This window comes from Poromitra crassiceps, assembly GCF_964638095.1.
Source record: "Poromitra crassiceps genome assembly, chromosome: 5".
In the NCBI taxonomy this organism is placed as follows: domain Eukaryota; kingdom Metazoa; phylum Chordata; class Actinopteri; order Beryciformes; family Melamphaidae; genus Poromitra; species Poromitra crassiceps.
Window position 1 is genome coordinate 5,393,028 of NC_139642.1, and position 19,488 is coordinate 5,412,515.

Here is a 19,488-nt window from a genome sequence, read left to right on the forward strand (position 1 = left end):
GTATATATATAGTATAATTAAAATTAGTATATAATATTATTATAATAAGTATATATATATATATATATATATATATAACATATACACACACAAGATGTCTCCTACTTCTGTGTGTGTGTATATATATATATATATAGCCTATATATATGTGTGTATATATATATATATATATATATGTATATATATTATATATACACACACGGGTACGGTGGCTCAGTGGGGGTACGGTGGCTCAGTGGTAGAGCTGTCGCCTCGCAGTCAGAAGGTCCTGAGTTCGATTCTCGCCTGGGACACTGTGGGCGCTGTGGTTGTGCCCCCCCCATATCTTCAGTGCCTACTGCCCAGGTGGGGTATCTCGTCGTAAGGGCCTTTCTCTCTGTGTGGAGTTTGCATGTTCTCCCCGTGCTCCCCAGGGGGTTCCTCCATATATAACCCCACTACAAACATGCAGAAGATCAGGGCCCTGCTGTTTCTAGGCCGAGCACCTGGCGCAGCGCAAATCAGTGGGCGTGGACCAGCGCACTTGATATCGTCGTGCTGGCGCTACACGCAGCCTAAAGCATTACAACCATGCCTTTTAAGCGTAAAATTATGCACCGTCATGCTCATTGGATAACTGCAATAAACGAATCGCACGCTTGCCTTTTTAGCTCCAATTCCAGTGATCCCGCAAAACCAGACGAAAGCCAAACGCTCTGCCCCCCCCCCCCCTCCCTTCATCCAGTCTGTCTGTCTCCATTATAGGCTATTATTCCATATTATTATGCTTCTCAAACCAATCTAACTGCAGTTTAAATACTGCAAGCATGTAAATACGCTACACTATAGCAAGATCAAAGTGAAAAGAATGTTCTAAAGGCATCAGCTAGAAAAATATAGCCTATCCCTATATGATGAGATTAATTTTATATTGGTGAAAGTTTGTTCAGAACGATATTGTTTTCTCTCCCCTGCTGCAGGTAGAATGATGCACATAAATATACCCTACATTATGTAAAGTCATTGCATAAATGTGTTTTTATTGTAAAACTAAATGTGAAGTTGGGCCAAGTTATTGGAGCGGATATCACAGTATAGTAGAAGCGCGTTCCGAAGCGCGTTCCGCTAACACTTATCTAAATGACGTTAAATCGACAAAGGATATATATAGGCCCAGGAGGACATATATGTTTCACTTAGGGTGGTGTTTTAATTTCGATGATTTATTTGGTCCAATATTGAAATGTTCTACAATTGCAGGCTGTGTTACCATTACACATTATTTTAGATCGACATTTTATATCTATTTCGCCTCATTTGGTTGCTATTTAGTAGCGAAATGGAGTACCCAATTGCATGCTGGGACATTCACAGGCAGTCAGAGAGAGACAGTCGTATTGTGCCTGTCAGACTGCCTGCAGCCTCAAAGCGGTACACGGACTTGTTTTACCCAGGCTGGACTTGTTGTCACACAGGCTTGTGACAGTAACTCAACGCGGAAGGATTTATTTCACAATAAACTGGTAAACGCACACCAATGCCTGCTCCTGTCAGTAGGAGAGAGGGAGAGAGTGACACAGAGAAGGGTGACAGAGGAGAGAGCCAGAGGGGAGCGCTCCGCGCAACTGGCCCACTGAATAGGCCTGCTTTTCAAAGGCGCAAGGCGTTAAATTAACGCCAGGTCGGAAGATATCAGTAGGCCGGTATTTAGCGCCGACACGCCCACTTTGGCCCATTCTGGGACTGCGCCACGCCCATTCGGCCTAAAGCGCATTTGGCAGCGTAAAGCCATATTGATATCGTCCCAAAACAGGCGCAAGGCACGTTTTTTTGCGTTTAAGGCCCGTTTTAGCGCCGAAGGCCTGTGGGAGAATAGGGGCCCAGATCGTCATCGTCATCCGACCAGTGACGACAACATCCGAAGTTGGTCCCCGGGCGCTGTACGAGAAAGCGACCACTGCTCCTGGCCTGCCCCCCGGAGGAAAGGACATGCCTGGATAGGTTAAATGTGGAGGACACTTTTCACCGGCCACCGTCAGCATGAGTGTGTTGTGGCCGCATGCATGTATTGTGGTGTTCGTGTGATAATAAAAGACGGGCTTGTCCGTTACGAGAGACACAAGATGTCTCCTACTTCTGTGTGTGTGTTAGTGTATATATATATATATATATAGCCTATATATATGTGTGTGTGTATATATATATATAGCCTAGATATATAGATGTGTGTGTGTGTGTGTGTGTGTGTGTGTGTCTGCGTGCGCACGCACTGGAGGCTCCAAGTTTCCACATCACACTTTTGTAAGTTGAATAGTGGACAGGGATTGGCTTCCAAACGGTGATGTCACAAATCACCCTTGAAGGCCCGCCCCCTAAAATGGTATTTTTCTATGAGCTCAGAGAAACAAGAAGAAAAACATGTTTTTACATTAGGGGATCTTTATCACTCCCACCTCCCCTTTCCTTTAATCTGGACTGTAAATCTGACCTGAGAACAGCTGGAGCTTCAGATCATCTGAATGTATCTCTGGATCTATGATGTCATTCTGCTGTATCCATTTCCACACAGGATTCTCATGACGTCACTAGTGGACAGTCTCCATCAAGGCAGCAAGAACAGAACCAGTAGTTGAATGATTTTGCTTTCACAATAAAAGCATCAAATCTGTCATGAATTATGAAGCATTTCTGTGCAGAAGAATAGAAGTCCTGTCAAAACACTCATAACATTTATTGTGCAGTGAAACTAGAGCTTTGAATAAGGCTCTAAAAAGAGTGTATGATATGATGACATGATGCTTAGGCTATTTCCCATATAGACTGTATAAAAATATGGATGTAGCCATGCAGGGTGACGTCACCCATTGGTTTGTGGACTCCCGTTCTGAAGCCTTGAGTTTGGCATTTTGCCGTCGAGGGTCAGGCTGGGTGTTGAGGGTCAGGCTGGGTGTTGAGGGTCAGGCTGGGTGTTGAGGGTCAGGCTGAGTGTTGAGGGTCAGGCTGAGTGTTGAGGGTCAGGCTGGGTGTTGAGGGTCAGGCTGAGTGTTGAGGGTCAGGCTGAGTGTTGAGGGTCAGACTGAGTGTTGAGGGTCAGGCTGGGTGTTGAGGGTCAGGCTGAGTGTTGAGGGTCAGGCTGGGTGTTGAGGGTCAGGCTGAGTGTTGAGGGTCAGGCTGGGTGTTGAGGGTCAGGCTGGGTGTTGAGGGTCAGGCTGAGTGTTGAGGGTCAGGCTGGGTGTTGAGGGTCAGGCTGAGTGTTGAGGGTCAGGCTGGGTGTTGAGGGTCAGGCTGGGTGTTGAGGGTCAGGCTGGGTGTTGAGGGTCAGGCTGGGTGTTGAGGGTCAGGCTGAGTGTTGAGGGTCAGGCTGGGTGTTGAGGGTCAGGCTGGGTGTTGAGGGTCAGGCTGAGTGTTGAGGGTCAGGCTGGGTGTTGAGGGTCAGGCTGGGTGTTGAGGGTCAGGCTGGGTGTTGAGGGTCAGCCTGGGTGTTGAGGGTCAGGCTGGGTGTTGAGGGTCAGGCTGGGTGTTGAGGGTCAGGCTGGGTGTTGAGGGCCGACGACAGGGACTCTGGCTAGGCGATAACAGCAGGCACGGCCGGAGGGAACAGAGGAGCTTGTAGCCACCATGGCATGAGATTAGCATGAAGTGGGCATGTGTGTAAAGGGGAGACTCGTGGAGACCCATAGAACACATTCTCATTCAGATATCTTGAAGTGAGAGGTCAAGGGACCCCTTTAAATATGGCCATGCCTGTTTTTCCCTCACCAAAATGTAGCCTAACTTGTGTTATTTAGCTGCCTTCCTGACAAGCTAGCATGACCAATGGATGCATTAGGCCTTCTAGTTTCATATATCAGTATCTTCACTCTACCTTTAAAAACCCACAACAGCTTCTGAAAGACAGAAATGTCAGCTGACCAGTTTAAGAGGTTGTAAGGACCCTTGTCAGTCAGCGGCCCTGAGAATCCTAACTTCCCCCCTAAAGCAAAAGCAAACCAGCTTTTCTCTTTGAACCAATTCATTTTTATTGAACAGGTAAGAAACAGATCAGAACTATTTACACACAATGTACAGTTAGTCTCTACCTCCACTCGTCCTGCTGCTCCTGGATCAGCTTCACACATCACTCTGACCAGCTGACCAGAGGCACACTGACCCTGGACCAGTAGACTGACCCTGGACCAGTAGACTGACTCTGGACCATTAGACTGATTCTGGACCAGTAGACTGACTCTGGATGAGTAGACTGACTCTGGATGAGTAGACTGACTCTGGACCAGTAGACTGACTCTGGACCAGTAGACTGACTCTGGACCAGTAGACTGACCCTGGACCAGTAGACTGACTCTGGACCAGCAGACTGACCCTGAGTAGACTGACCCTGAGTAGACTGACTCTGGACCAGTAGAATGACCCTGAGTAGACTGACCCTGGACCAGCAGACTGACCCTGAGTAGACTGACCCTGAGTAGACTGACTCTGGACGAGTAGACTGACCCTGAGTAGACTGACTCTGGACCAGTAGACTGACTCTGGATCAGTAGACTGACCCTGAGTAGACTGACTCTGGACCAGTAGACTGACTCTGGACCAGTAGACTGACCGTGGACCAGTAGACTGACCCTGAGTAGACTGACCCTGGACCAGCAGACTGACCCTGAGTAGACTGACCCTGAGTAGACTGACTCTGGACCAGTAGACTGACCCTGAGTAGACTGACTCTGGACCAGTAGACTGACCCTGGACCAGTAGACTGACTCTGGACCAGTAGACTGACCTGAGTAGACTGACCCTGGACCAGCAGACTGACCCTGAGTAGACTGACTCTGGACCAGTAGACTGACCCTGAGTAGACTGACCCTGGACCAGCAGACTGACCCTGAGTAGACTGACCCTGAGTAGACTGACTCTGGATCAGTAGACTGACCCTGAGTAGACTGACTCTGAGTAGACTGACCCTGGACCAGCAGGACGGGCATCAGCACTACACAAAACCCCGCGGAGCGGCCCGGCCAGAACATTAGAAACAATTCCAACATTATGTACACAACAGTCATCTACTGCAGCACTTTAGGAAACAACGATAAATATAAGAATATTTAAAACAACTTTCTTTTCAAAAACAATACAAAAGCAGAAGTGTTTTTTGAACAGTGCTAAGTCCCAACTGACTTCAGTGTCTGGATCAAACTGCTGCACGGTCTCCATCCTGCAGGAGAGAGAGAGGGGGGGGAGAGAGAGAGAGAGAGAGAGAGGGGGGGGGAGAGAGAGAGAGGGAGAGGGGGGAGGGAGGGAGAGAGGGGAGGGAGGGAGGGAGAGAGAGAGGGGGGAGAGAGAGAGAGAGGGGAGGGAGAAAGAGAGAGAGAGAGAGAGGGGGGAGAGGGGAGGGAGAGAGAGAGGGGAGGGAGAGAGAGATGGGAGGGAGAGAGAAAGGGGAGGGAGAGAGAAAGGGGAGGGAGAGAGAGGGGGAGGGAGGGAGAGAGAGATGGGAGGGAGAGAGAGTGATGGGGGAGAGAGAGAGGGGAGGAAGAGAGAGAGAGAGTGATGGGGGAGAGAGGGGAGGGAGGGAGAAAGGGGAGGGAGGGTGAGAGAGAGAGAGAGAGAGAGAGAGAGAGAGAGAGTGATGGGGGAGAGAGGGGAGGGAGAGAGAGGGGGAAGAGTTAGAGAGAGGGTTAGCTGGGTGTCCAGATGGATATTTTCACCTGTGTGTTAGCCTGTCTCACTGTCAGCAGGATTTCTCAGAAACTTATGAACAGATTTCCATGAAATCTGGTGGACAGATCAGCCTTGAGCCAAGGAACAACTGATTTGATTTTGGTGGGGATCTGGATCTGGGATCATGGGATTTCTGTCAGTATATGATTTGTCTTTTTAGCAGAACTCTGAAACTAGAGACAGAGGCGTGACTCCAAATCCTAAGGGGAAGTTTGCAGTCTAGAAATCAATTTAATTGAGAAGTGAAGTGAAAGGAGCCATGTGTTTGGAGAGTGATTTAGTGTTGGAGGTTTGTGCTGGCTGAATGCCTTCTAGTTGGACGAGGTTCTAGACCAGAGCTTCACCACCAGGGTTCATGGAGGACAGAGAGTGACTGCCAGCTCCTCACTGGCTGCAGGAGCAACACAGTGTTAGGCCCAGACTGTCTGCCCCCACATGGTGAAGGAGCGTACTGCAGCCTACTGCATGTTATTCTGTGTGTTTGTGGTGTGAAGGACTGTGAGTGCACTTACAGTGAGCAGGTGAACAAAACAGTCACACGATGGTGGCCGGGCCGATGACCGGAGCTGCAGTCTGCAGGGAGGAGAGCAGGAGAGAGAAGAGGAGAGGAGGAGAGGAGAGGAGGACAGAGGAGAGGACGACAGACGAGAGGAGAGGAGAGGGGAGGGGAGGGAAGAGGAGAGCAGGAGAGAGAAGAGGAGAGGGGAGGAGAGAGGAGGAGGAGAGAGGAGAGGAGAGGAGAGAAGAGGATAGGAGAGCAGGAGAGAGAAGAGGAGAGGAGAGAGGAGGAGAGGAGAGCACGACAGAGGAGAGGAGAGAGGAGAGGAGAGGAAAGAGAGAAGAGGAGAGAGGAGAGAGGAGAGGAGAGGAGAGAGGAGAGGAGAGAGAAGAGGAGAGGAGAGGAGAGGAGAGGAGAGGAGAGAGGAGGAGATATTTATATTTTATTTTATATTTTGTATATATATTTTTTTTGCTCACCATTGTAAATCTTCATCTCACTGTCTGGCTGAATATGATCATACAATTTATATCCACTTTGACAAGAATCACAGGTATCTCTTTGCTAAAGCTGTGACAGGGGGGCCTCTGACAGGGCCTTGCTGCAGCCACCCCCTCCCTCTGGAATGCCCTTCCCCCAGTCACATCTGACAGGCCAAAACTCATTGTCTTTCATACTCATTATGTCATCTATCTGTACTACTCACAGCTTAAATGTATCTGTGCTACTCACAGCTGAAATGTATCTGTGCTACTCACAGCTGAAATGCATCTGTGCTACTCACAGCTGAAATGCATCTGTGCTACTCACAGCTGAAATGTATCTGTACTACTCACAGCTGAAATGTAGCTGTACTACTCACAGCTGAAATGTATCTGTGCTACTCACAGCTGAAATTTATCTGTACTACTCACAGCTGAAATGTATCTGTATTACTCACAGCTGAAATGTATCTGTACTACTCACAGCTGAAATGTATCTGTATTACTCACAGCTGAAATGTATCTGTACTACTCACAGCTGAAATGTATCTGTACTACTCACAGCTGAAATGTATCTGTGCTACTCACAGCTGAAATGTATCTGTATTACTCACAGCTGAAATGTATCTGTACTACTCACAGCTGAAATGTATCTGTGCTACTCACAGCTGAAATGTATCTGTACTACTCACAGCTGAAATGTATCTGTGCTACTCACAGCTGAAATGTAGCTGTACTACTCACAGCTGAAATGTATCTGTGCTACTCACAGCTGAAATGTATCTGTACTACTCACAGCTGAAATATATCTGTACTACTCACAGCTTAAATGTATCTGTGCTACTCACAGCTGAAATGTATCTGTACTACTCACAGCTGAAATGTATCTGTACTACTCACAGCTGAAATGTAGCTGTACTACTCACAGCTGAAATGTATCTGTACTACTCACAGCTGAAATGTATCTGTGCTACTCACAGCTGAAATGTATCTGTACTACTCACAGCTGAAATGTATCTGTGCTACTCACAGCTGAAATGTATCTGTATTACTCACAGCTGAAATGTATCTGTACTACTCACAGCTGAAATGTATCTGTACTACTCACAGCTGAAATGTATCTGTACTACTCACAGCTTAAATGTATCTGTGCTACTCACAGCTGAAATGTATCTGTACTACTCACAGCTGAAATGTATCTGTACTACTCACAGCTGAAATGTATCTGTGTTACTCACAGCTGAAATGTATCTGTATTACTCACAGCTGAAATGTATCTGTGCTACTCACAGCTGAAATGTAGCTGTACTACTCACAGCTGAAATGTATCTGTGCTACTCACAGCTGAAATGTATCTGTGCTACTCACAGCTGAAATGTAGCTGTACTACTCACAGCTGAAATGTATCTGTGCTACTCACAGCTGAAATGTATCTGTACTACTCACAGCTTAAATGTATCTGTGCTACTCACAGCTGAAATGTATCTGTACTACTCACAGCTTAAATGTATCTGTACTACTCACAGCTGAAATGTATCTGTACTACTCACAGCTTAAATGTATCTGTACTACTCACAGCTGAAATGTATCTGTACTACTCACAGCTGAAATGTATCTGTACTACTCACAGCTGAAATGTATCTGTACTACTCACAGCTGAAATGTATCTGTGCTACTCACAGCTGAAATGTATCTGTACTACTCACAGCTGAAATGTATCTGTACTACTCACAGCTGAAATGTATCTGTACTACTCACAGCTGAAATGTATCTGTACTACTCACAGCTGAAATGTATCTGTACTACTCACAGCTGAAATGTATCTGTACTACTCACAGCTGAACTGTATCAGTACTACTCACAGCTGAAATGTAGCTGTGCTACTCACAGCTGAAATGTATCAGTACTACTCACAGCTGAAATGTATCTGTACTACTCACAGCTGAAATGTATCTGTGCTACTCACAGCTGAATGTATCTGTACTACTCACAGCTGAAATGTATCGGCCATTGAGGAGCTGCTTGTGGCCAGGCGGGGGGCCGGGGGAGAGGCCAGGGAGCCGGCAGGGAGCGCTCAGTTCCTCGGCCAGCGCCTCCTGCAGGTGGGAGGAGACACAGCCGCTGTCTGAGCCAGTGGAGCCGGAGAGACACCGAGACGACGAACCAGAGCTCTCTGTGGCTGAGAGGAACAGAGGGACACTTTTATAACAACAACAATAATATTAATAATAATGATGATAACTTTTCCATCAATCACCAATGCATTATAAGTATAGTTATAATCATAATTTAAAAAAGAAGATATAACAGATTATAAGTACAGCATTAGCCATCTATGGATAATTATAAATAAAATTTATTATAATGCATGATGATGGCATGATGTGTTATAAGTAGGATTAGAATGTAATACATAGAAAGTGTTAGTAAAGTTTCTACAGCCTGTTGTAGTTGGGTAAGATTGCAGACACTAACTGACTGTGTGTGTGTGTGTGTGTGTGTGTGTGTGTGTGTGTGTGTGTGTGTGTGTGTGTGTGTGTGTGTGTGTGAGTGTGTGTGTGTGTGTGTGCGCCTGCTGCGTGCACGTACTCATTGAAGGCTGGCTGCTGGTCTCATGCTCCTGCTCGTCTTCCTCGATACAGGAAGTGATGAAGGAGCTTTCAGTAGGCGGAGCGGAGGGGACACTCTGACTACTGAGAGGAGAGGAGAGAAGAGGAGAGGAGATGAGAGGAGAGGAGAGAAGAGAGGAGAGGAGAGGAGAGGAGAGGAGAGGAGAGGAGAGAAGAGAAGAGAAGAGAAGAGAAGAGAAGAGAAGAGGAGAGGAGAGAGAAGATAAGAGAGGAGGAGAGAGGAGAGGAGAGGAGAGAGTGTTTTGATGGGTGGCATTGTGTTTTGCCCTGTCTCTACCCTTTTGTGCAGTTCTTTGTTTTGTACTGCAGACTTCTTTTTGTGAAAAATAATAAAAATATTACACCTCCTGAACACATGAGGGCGATATGAATCAAGTCAGCTCTACTGCTTTGTCTACATCAGGGAGTCCCAAACTTCTCCGTCCAAGTACCACTACGTACCAAAACAAATTTCCCAGGGAGCACTTGTATACCACCCCCCCCGCCTAAAAATAAAATTAGCTGATTTAACCATGCAATAGCAGCAGAAAGGCTAAATAACAATATAAGGCTACTAGCTGGTTCAAAACAGACACACGGACTCACACAGACACACACACACACACACACACACACACACACACACACACACACACACACACACACACACACACACCTGCCAACATTAGGCTGTGAAAAAGAGGACAGGACCCCTTTGAAAATGTTTTTTTGTCCCTCGCCAAAATGTAGCCTAACTTTGGAGTGTTATTTAACTACCTTCCTGACAAACTAGCATGACATGGTTGGTACAAATCCATTCCTTAGGTCTTCCAGTTTCATATGATACCAGAAACTTCACTCTGGCTTTAAAACTGAGCCTGCTGCAGCCTCTGAAAGTAAATGTTACCACCAGTGGTCCGCAGACCACAGTTTGGGAACCAATGGTCTTGCTCGGCTACATAAAAAATATTAACGAACATTTTTCTTATTGAATCCAAACCCTCACCATTGTTTTACTTGCCTAACCATGACCATAACCACAACACCAACCTTTGGGACATAATTCAACGTTGTCATGTGGGGAGGAACACCCAGGAAGGGCATTTAGTCTGTCCCGTCTACATTAGCTTGTCTACATCAAGCTAACTGACCTGTACATGTGCAGGTTGAGCATCTACATTAGCTAGTCTACATCAAGCTAAATTACCTGTACATGTGCAGGTTGAGTGTCTACATTAGCTCGTCTACATCAAGCTAAATTACCAGTACATGTGCAGGTTGAGCGTCTACATTAGCTCGTCTACATCAAGCTAAATTACCTGTACATGTGCAGGTTGAGTGTCTACATTAGCTGGTCGACATCAAGCTAAATTACCTGTACATGTGCAGGTTGAGCGTCTACATTAGCTCGTCTACATCAAGCTAAATTACCTGCACATGTGCAGGTTGAGCGTCTACATTAGCTAGTCTACATCAAGCTAAATTACCTGTACATGTGCAGGTTGAGCATCTACATTAGCTAGTCTACATCAAGCTAAATTACCTGTACATGTGCAGGTTGAGCGTCTACATTAGCTAGTCTACATCAAGCTAAATTACCTGTACATGTGCAGGTTGAGCGTCTACATTAGCTTGTCTACATCAAGCTAAATTACCTGTACATGTGCAGGTTGAGCGTCTACATTAGCTTGTCTACATCAAGCTAAATTACCTGTACATGTGCAGGTTGAGCGTCTACATTAGCTAGTCTACATCAAGCTAAATTACCTGTACAGGTGCAGGTTGAGCGTCTACATTAGCTCGTCTACATCAAGCTAAATTACCTGTACATGTGCAGGTTGAGCGTCTACATTAACTAGTCTACATCAAGCTAAATTACCTGTACATGTGCAGGTTGAGCGTCTACATTAACTAGTCTACATCAAGCTAAATTACCTGTACATGTGCAGGTTGAGCGGGCCCAGCAGGCTGCAGGAGGAGGGGCCTAAGGCGGTGGGGTCAGAGGTCCTCCGCTCCGCCCCGCGCTTAAACGGGTTCGAGTGGTCAAACAGAGAGACGGCGATGGACGCCCGGGTCCGGGCTCCTGGACACACACACACACACACACACACACACACACACACACACACACACACACACACACACACACACACTGATTATTATTTCATCAACACAGACCTGTTAAAAATCTACCAGGATGTGGTGTGTGTCATAGGCTACATTGTTGGTTCAAAACGCATAAATTTTGCTACGTTTACCTAGCGTCCAGCATATAAATAAAGCATTGGCTTTCATTCTGTGTGACGATTATTGTGGAATTTAAACGCTAAATATAGTTTTGAAGCTCATAAAGTTGGGGTCACAAGCAGAACTAGGTGACTTTATCAAACTTTGAGGCCGTGCGTGTCTTACCTCTGCTCTTCATGATGTAGTGGATGGCCCGGTCGCTGATGGCCGCCTCGCTGGGCTGGATGTCCAGAAACGGCTTGTTCCCCACCCCCATGGACACCATCTCCTTCAACCGCATCTCTGACACACACACACACACACACACACACACACACACACACACACACACACATACATACGCACGCACACATAAGTATTTTCTTCATTGATAAAGATTTAAAAAAGATGATAACCATCCTCTTATCTTAGTTTCATGTTATTTCAATGCGTTATCTACCTTTTCTTTATAGCAAGCAAAACAATCGCTCGTATGCTGAAATACTTAAATCAATATTGTGACGTTAGCTCGCTAAACATGGTTTTAAGTCTGATTTGTGCGACAGTCCATTTCCAAGTCACATTTCCTCCTTTGATGGATACATAGATTTGAACACACACACACACACACACACACACACACACACACACACACACACACAGGTCTGAGCGAAGCTAACACCTAGCCTTAGCACACTTAGCTCCGGCCTCCTGGACACACACAAACACGGACACACACCCTCCCCCCTCTGTACCTTTGTTGCGGTTGGCCTGGGTCCACAGGATGCGGGCGATGTCATTGGTCCAGGCCAGCTTGGTTTCGGGCGTGGTGGCCTGCAGGGTGAAGGTCTGGTTCTTGGCGGTTCTCCGTCTGAACCAGACCTCAAAGCGCAGCCCGCTGTCCCCCGTCGACTCCGTCAGTCCCACATCTGCTGTCTGACACACAGAGACACACACAGAGAGACACAGGGACACACACAGACACACACAGAGACACACAGAGACACACACAGAGAGACACACAGAGAGACACACAGAGACACAGAGAGAGAGACACACACAGAGAGACACACACAGAGACACACACACAGAGAGACACACACAGAGACACAGAGAGACACACACACAGAGAGAGAAGGTTACTCTTGGTTCACAGCTGAAGCACCACAGAAGCAGCGCGTCACAGAAGCGTCTCCTGTCAGCTCCAGTGCCACGCTACACCAGTCCCACCAGAAGCAGTCTGTTTTGCTCCACGCCTCGCTCTGTTTTGCCCCACGCCGGGTCACAACTTGCATTGACGTCATGCCAGTCTCCCCTGTGAACATGGGCGCCAAAATGAAACTGCCTCCACGCGGCGTTGCTTCAGCGTAGGATAGGCGTCAGGTGTGTTTGAGCCCTCCTAGGGTTTAGGATTAAGGAAACGCAGCCCGCTGTTAACATCGACTCTGTCAGCCCCACGTCTGCTGTCTGCTGCCAGTCACACACAGACAGAGAGACCTCTAACTTTGCTCTCAACGTGCAAAGTGTTCTCCCGGGGGCCCGGCTACTTTCAGCTAGCTGGACGTTCTCTGAGCTAGCGGAAAACACTGACACAAATCAAGGAAAGAGCAGCTGCGTGTGTGTGTGTGTGTGTCTGTGTGTGTGTGTGTGTGTGTGTGTGTGTGTGTGTGTGTGTGTGTGCGCACGCGCCTGTGTGCGTTACCTTGAAGGAGTGTTTGTAGATGTAGACGTCTAGGCCCCCCTCCACTCTCTTGGGCTTGCTGAACAGAACCATCTCCTCGAACAGGAAGACGTGGCGCTGGCACTTCCTCCTCCCGCTCCAGATGGTGAACTCATCCTGCCGCACCAGCTGGCCCTGCTCCTTCAGGTTCACCTGGAGAGAGAGAGAGAGACAGAGAGAGAGAGAGACATCACATCTAGCCACCAGGCTACCAATGGCCCATTTCCACCGCTGGTATCAACGCGGCCCCGCACACCTCGTCTCGCTTTTTTGTCTCATTCCACCGATCGGGGTTGAGTCGTGCTGCTTTTGGTCCCTGCTCTGTTGAGGTTCCAGTGCTGTGGACCCGGTACCATACGGTGACGTGAAAACACTGCAGACGACTGATTGGTCAGGCAGAATCGTGTTTACTGTAGGCATCTACTGTCAATGCTGGATACCAGTTTAGTGGGGCTTACCTTCTCTTCTGTTATTTCCAGAAGTTATTTATTTTGTGTTGCTGCCTTCGGCTCTGGTGAAATCAAATCAATCTCCTTGCTCAGCTTGAACATGACGGTGGTTTTCAATTGTTTTGAGAAAGAAAAAGTCCGCTAGGCCGCAGGCGGGGGTTTAGCGAAGCCGCGGTCTTGCCTGGTGACTACCTAGCCACTAGGCTACCAGACTACCTAAGCCACGAGGCTACCAGAAAAGAGGTCTTCACCTGGACCGTGGGATCCAACACCCGACCCAGGACCCGTAGGGTTTTGGGTTCACGTTTAATGATGGTCAGGTTTTGGGTTCACGTTTAATGATGGTCAATCGGGTCCGGGTCGGGTTCCATTGTATTAAAAACCCGGGTCCCGGGTTTGTTTATGATTATGTGTAACTAGCGTTCATTTCACGCTCGCTTGCGTCCATAAAAGTCTCAGGTCTTTCTTCTCCCTCTCTCGGACATGCACCAGTAATATGTGTCTGTACATATATATATACATATATATATATATATATATATATATATATATATATATATATATATATATATATATATATATATATATATATATATAAAATCTGTATATATACAGATATTTTTATTTACATATATTTTTTTGTAATTGTCTGCTTAATTGTTTCCATGGTAACGTGCTTGACTTTTAAATTGATAGGTTTGTTAGATTAGAATGTAATCCATGAACCATTTTAGATTTAAAGCAAAAAATATTTTTATTGAACTATGAAGCTTTTGCAACAACAAAAAACATTTTTATTTGTATTTTCCTGAAAACCTTTCGCGGACCCCCTGGCAAAGTGCCACGGACCCCTGGGGGTCCCCGGACCCCCATTTGAGAACCACTGTCTTAGCCTATAGGTAGTTGAATGTACTGTATACATAGGCTTGTATGTGAACAGTGACAAGTCAAATGCAAATGTAAACACCATCATCATCATCACTCACGTCACAGTCGCGGATGGCGTCCATGGCCAGCAGGTCGTTGCCGTGGCGCAGCTGGAACTTGACCATGTGGGCCGCGGCCTGCAGCGCCGTTAGCTCCGCCTCCTGGGCCACGTCCACCTCCTTGGTGAGGTCGGTCAGCAGCAGAGCGTATTTACTCATCCTCTGGACCGGCTTCAGCAGGTAGGAGGACAGATCCATCTTATTTCCCAACTCTGCCTGCTTCCTCTGGAGGAGAGAGGAGAGAGGAGAGAGGAAGAGAGGAGAGAGGAGAGCAGAGAGGAGGAGGAGGAGAGAGGAGAGGAGGACGAGAGGAGAGGAGGAGAGAGGATAGGAGGAGAGAGGAGGAGGAGAGAGGAGGAGAGAGGAGAGGAGGAGAGAGGAGGAGGAGAGAGGAGGAGAGAGGAGGAGAGAGGAGAGAGAGCAGAGAGGAGGAGGAGAGAGGAGAGGAGGAGAGAGGGGAGGAGGAGAGAGGAGAGCAGAGAGGAGAGGAGGAGAGAGGGGAGAAAAGGAGAAGACTGTCACTGGGTGAAGAAGGCTCAGTGGCGGTCGACTTTGGCTATATCCACACCAGAGGAGGTTTTTCCAGTGAGCATAGGAGGATGGTCCTCCTCTATTAGATTGGGGATTTTATATAAAAAAAAATATTATATATATATTATTATTATTATTTTTTCATTTTTCATTTTTCATTTTTCATTTTTCATTTTTCATTTTTCATTTTTCATTTTTCATTTTTTTTTATAATAAAATATCAATCAAATGTGTTTTTTCTTATGTGCAGACGCTCATTTTTTCATTCATTATATTCTTATATGCTTAAAATGCTTCAACAACAGTGACCTGAACTGACGGAAAGGAGAGCTCCATGCAGAGAGTCACTCTGGCCCTGGTCCCAGCCATTAGTAGGCAGATAAAAAAACATTCGCCCTGTGGGCGTTTATTTATTTGGTAATTTATCTAATGAAAAATATGATTGGTTGAAAAACATTTGCAATTCACAGAGAACACGTGAGAGTGATGTGTTTTCCAACCAATAAGATTGAGCTGGAAGTGAGCACGCCCTTACCCTGGTTAAACCAGGTGAAATCTAATTGGTTGTTGGTTGGATAGATTGCTGACATTGATTGACATTTGTATTGTCCACTGTCTGGTCTCTCAAGCTGAATCAAAGTAGGAAGTGAAATCCAGTGCCTGTGATGACCTGACAGGAAGGATTTACGACTTTTACTGAGACAGTAGCAGCATATTATATTTACCCCTTATTTTTATTTACTTTTTTATCAATCAGTAAGTGTTCACAAGCCAGACAGTCGTTGTATTGGATTACACCCAAAACGAGTTTCGAGTTGCGGGAGCCTCAGCCTTGCGGTGCGCTGCGCGGTACTGGGCTTTTTGCAATGTCAGAAAACTGGAATATTTGCAACGTCTCGACTGCAGCGTTTCCACTACAGACAGCATGGATATTCAAGTAAGTCAATTGATTTCAAGTTATCCGAGCCTTCTATTAAATTCGGCGTGGAAATGGTTCACCGAGCAGCGCCATTTTTGTCGTATTGAAGTTTCATCCTGTAATTTTTTATAATAAAACCCGCAAACCTTAAATTCACACATTTTTTAACTGAATTTGGCCTGTAAATCGATAGCTGACAGCGAGCTCAATTTTAAAGCTTGAGTGGTGATCTTTATATCATATGAAAGTAGAAGAAATAAGGAATCGATTGGGATGAAGCATGTCAACCTAGGATGTCGGGAAGGGGGGGTAAATAACGCTCCAAAGTTGATGAATTGGAATGTAACTAGAGTAGTGCAGCACTGTGCACGGGAAGACACACTCTCGTTCCAGATGCAATTACGTGTAATTTAACGCTATTTGACAACAGTTTCGGCCATAGACTTTGTCAAGTATCATACAAACAGTGCAAGACAGCCATTATAAAGACAGGTTGGCTGATTGAATGGACAACACCTGTCTTGGGAAAGCACACCTGAGTGTGAGACATCATAGGATCAGTCATGCAGTAATAGGCTACATTTTCGGTACTGGCGCAGATTAATCAAAACATTGATGTCACAGGTAGGCTGTATACCATAATATATCATGAATCTATGTGAATAAATAGATTTATATAAATAGTAATCACAGCCTAATGCATAGAGATAAATCCTGAAAACTTCTCGCAACAGTTCTAGCCTAAGCCAGTGGTTTTCAAAGTGGGGTCCCCAGCAAAAAGGGGGGATAATCTATTTTCACTATAATTCCATGCCATCCATAAGTAACACAATCTAAGATAGTGTAGAAGTGAGTAACTAGGCTAATTATAACCATAACAGCACAAATAATTGACAAAAATCTCGAAATAAATATACAGTATTTACTCTGAGAAATGAAATAATGAGAAAAGGAACAATTATTGATGGTTAAAACTGAATAATGACATCACAACAGTCTAATCCTAATGCTAATTTAAAATGAGATTTGGGCGTTTTAACACATTGACTGCCAGCCGGTTTTTTTTTGCTGTAGGTAGCTTCTGCCAGGCCGTTTTTTGAGGATTCTGGCTCATTTTAAAAGAGCCGAGGATTCTTTTCTGCTTGGAGTTTGTGAACACAAAGTTCACAAAAGTACTAATAGAATGTGTGCTTTCTCTGTCTAAAAGAGTTAGTTTGTAGAGTTAGTAGTTATGTAGATATTAGCCGTTGAGTACAGCATGGTTTCAGCTGTCTGAGAGTGTAAGCTGAGATAATCGCAGTTTTGTGAAATTCAATCAAACAGGCAGAACAGTCACTTTAACCATTTATTTTTGGCATCAGTGAGAGATCAGACATCCAAACAATATAGTTCCGAACGCCCTCTCCTTCAACTCCTCCCTCCGTGGGCGGGTCTAGTGGCTTTCAGCCTGCGTTTGTCACAAGCGAGTGCTCTGCTGCTGCTGCTGCGAGTTCACAGCCTCCCTCCCTGGCAGCGAGTTTGAGCAGCCTCCCTCCCTGGCAGCGAGTGTGGATAGGGCTCACTCGTCTCTTGGGTTTGAGAGCCCCGATGAAGCCCCGTGCGACTCTAGGCTTTGTGCTGCCCACCCAGTCCATTTCTGGAACCCCCCACCGCAGCAGCGCGAAAGCGTCCCCGCCTACAGTATGAGAATGAGGCTCGTTCGTTTCTGGGTTTTCGGAATGCGTGCGATTCTGGCCTTGCTGCGGGCGTTTCAAAGTGTGTTTAACCCATAATATATTATGCAAATTTGCAATCCCCCGTGTGCTGCTGCTGGCGCGGCCCGAGAGCGGCGAGTCTGGTGACTGATGACTGTAAAATCGGCAAGCCATTTCCTTGAGAATGGAGGAAGCAGCCGCGGGAGGCGGCTGCTTTTGGTTGACTTTCTCTCTGTCGGGAGGGCACCGTCGCCACCTAGCTGGTCGGTAAAATAGATTATACACATTCAATACTTCCAATATCTCCATAGGAGACGCGGGGGGCATTGATCCACGTAGCACCGTCAAAAAAAAATATATATATTTTTTGACGACTCAACTCGTCGTTGGCAGTGAACAGCTGGATTGTGTTTGACGACTCAACTCGTTGTTGGCAGTGAACGTGTTAAGCAAAAGAGAAAAAAAAAAACGCCCAAATTTTTTTCGACGGCGACCGCTACCTCCCCTGTTACCAATCTCACCAGCCACCACTGATCCACACTAATACGTTTTCGTTTTAAAACACATAACTTTCTCTTTCCATTCTCAAACCCCTTAAACGAAGACTTTTGAAAATGCTGCCATTGCTGTTCTTCGTCTGTAGTTTTTTCTGCAACTGACCAATCAAACACAGAGTAGACAATCTGCTTCCTGTTTACACCGGCACGTGCCTGCCCAGTGTATGTGAATGGTCATGTGATGTATGGCCGGAGATCGTTTCTGAAACACTCGTTTGGACGGAGATCGTTTTAGTTTTAAAATGAAATGGCTAAAACACAGCAGAGGTTAAAGGTCACCGTGTGTGCGTGTGAGTGTGTCCTCACCCTGAAGAAGTTGTTCCCGTGGCTGGCCAGCAGGGCGTCAGACTTGCTGTACAGCGCGTACAGTCCAAACTGCTCCTGCTGCTCCAACACAAAACAACATTTCATCACATTCGACATTCAGCCACACAAACATTGCCTAAAGTGTCATAAGGCTGTATGGCCACACCATGGCGCTGTGGGCTTCAAGGTATTTCTGGTTGTATGAGTCTGGACAGACATGCATGTAGACTAAAATGCCCACATTGATAAATGTGAATATTTTCTGGTTTCTTTTGTCTTCTATTCACGTTATGTAGCCCCGCCCACTTGACCCAGTTGTGTTATGACTTCCTGCTCAAAACACCGTCTGTTTTACCTGCTCACTAGTACTGTACTGTCACAGGAAGTGTTCTGTTTTACTGCTCACTAGTACTGTACTGTCACACTGGGGCGGCTTTAGCTCAGGAGGTAGAGCGGGTCGGCCAATGATGCAAGGGTTGGCGGTTCGATCCCCGCTCCCTCCCAGCTGCTGTCGTTGTGTCCTTGGGCAAGACACTTAACCCTCCTTGCTCCCAATGGTGTGTAGGCACCCTGCGTGGCAGCCTGCCGCCATCGGTGTATGAATGGGTGAATGTAGACTATCTACTCATTGTAAAGCGCTTTGGATAAAAGCGCTATATAAATGCAGACCATTTACCATTTACCATTCACAGGAAGTGTCAACACAATAGGAAGTAACTGGTTGACCCCTGTGTTGGAACATAAGGTGAATATGACAGTGAACTGATTAACTTTGGGTTGTGGACTGTTGGTCAGGACATAAGAAGACATTTTAGAACATCA

At 46.3% G+C, this 19,488-nt stretch overlaps 1 protein-coding gene across 1 annotated transcript in view; it reads right to left on the bottom strand.

The window, feature by feature from the left end:
- Positions 1-4,994: 4,994 nt before the first annotated feature.
- Positions 4,995-19,488, bottom strand: part of LOC310776268 (puratrophin-1-like) — a gene marked incomplete at its 5' end in the record, with an annotated part of 20,765 nt that continues 6,271 nt past the window's right edge. Inside the window, 10 exons of the mRNA XM_083636477.1 lie at positions 4,995-5,182; positions 6,201-6,261; positions 8,661-8,848; positions 9,259-9,362; positions 11,214-11,361; positions 11,691-11,807; positions 12,260-12,440; positions 13,207-13,377; positions 14,660-14,884; positions 18,667-18,744. Coding sequence (XP_083492603.1) covers positions 6,223-6,261; positions 8,661-8,848; positions 9,259-9,362; positions 11,214-11,361; positions 11,691-11,807; positions 12,260-12,440; positions 13,207-13,377; positions 14,660-14,884; positions 18,667-18,744 — 1,251 coding nt within the window. The 3' untranslated portion in view covers positions 4,995-5,182; positions 6,201-6,222. The remainder of the gene's footprint in view (positions 5,183-6,200; positions 6,262-8,660; positions 8,849-9,258; positions 9,363-11,213; positions 11,362-11,690; positions 11,808-12,259; positions 12,441-13,206; positions 13,378-14,659; positions 14,885-18,666; positions 18,745-19,488) is intronic.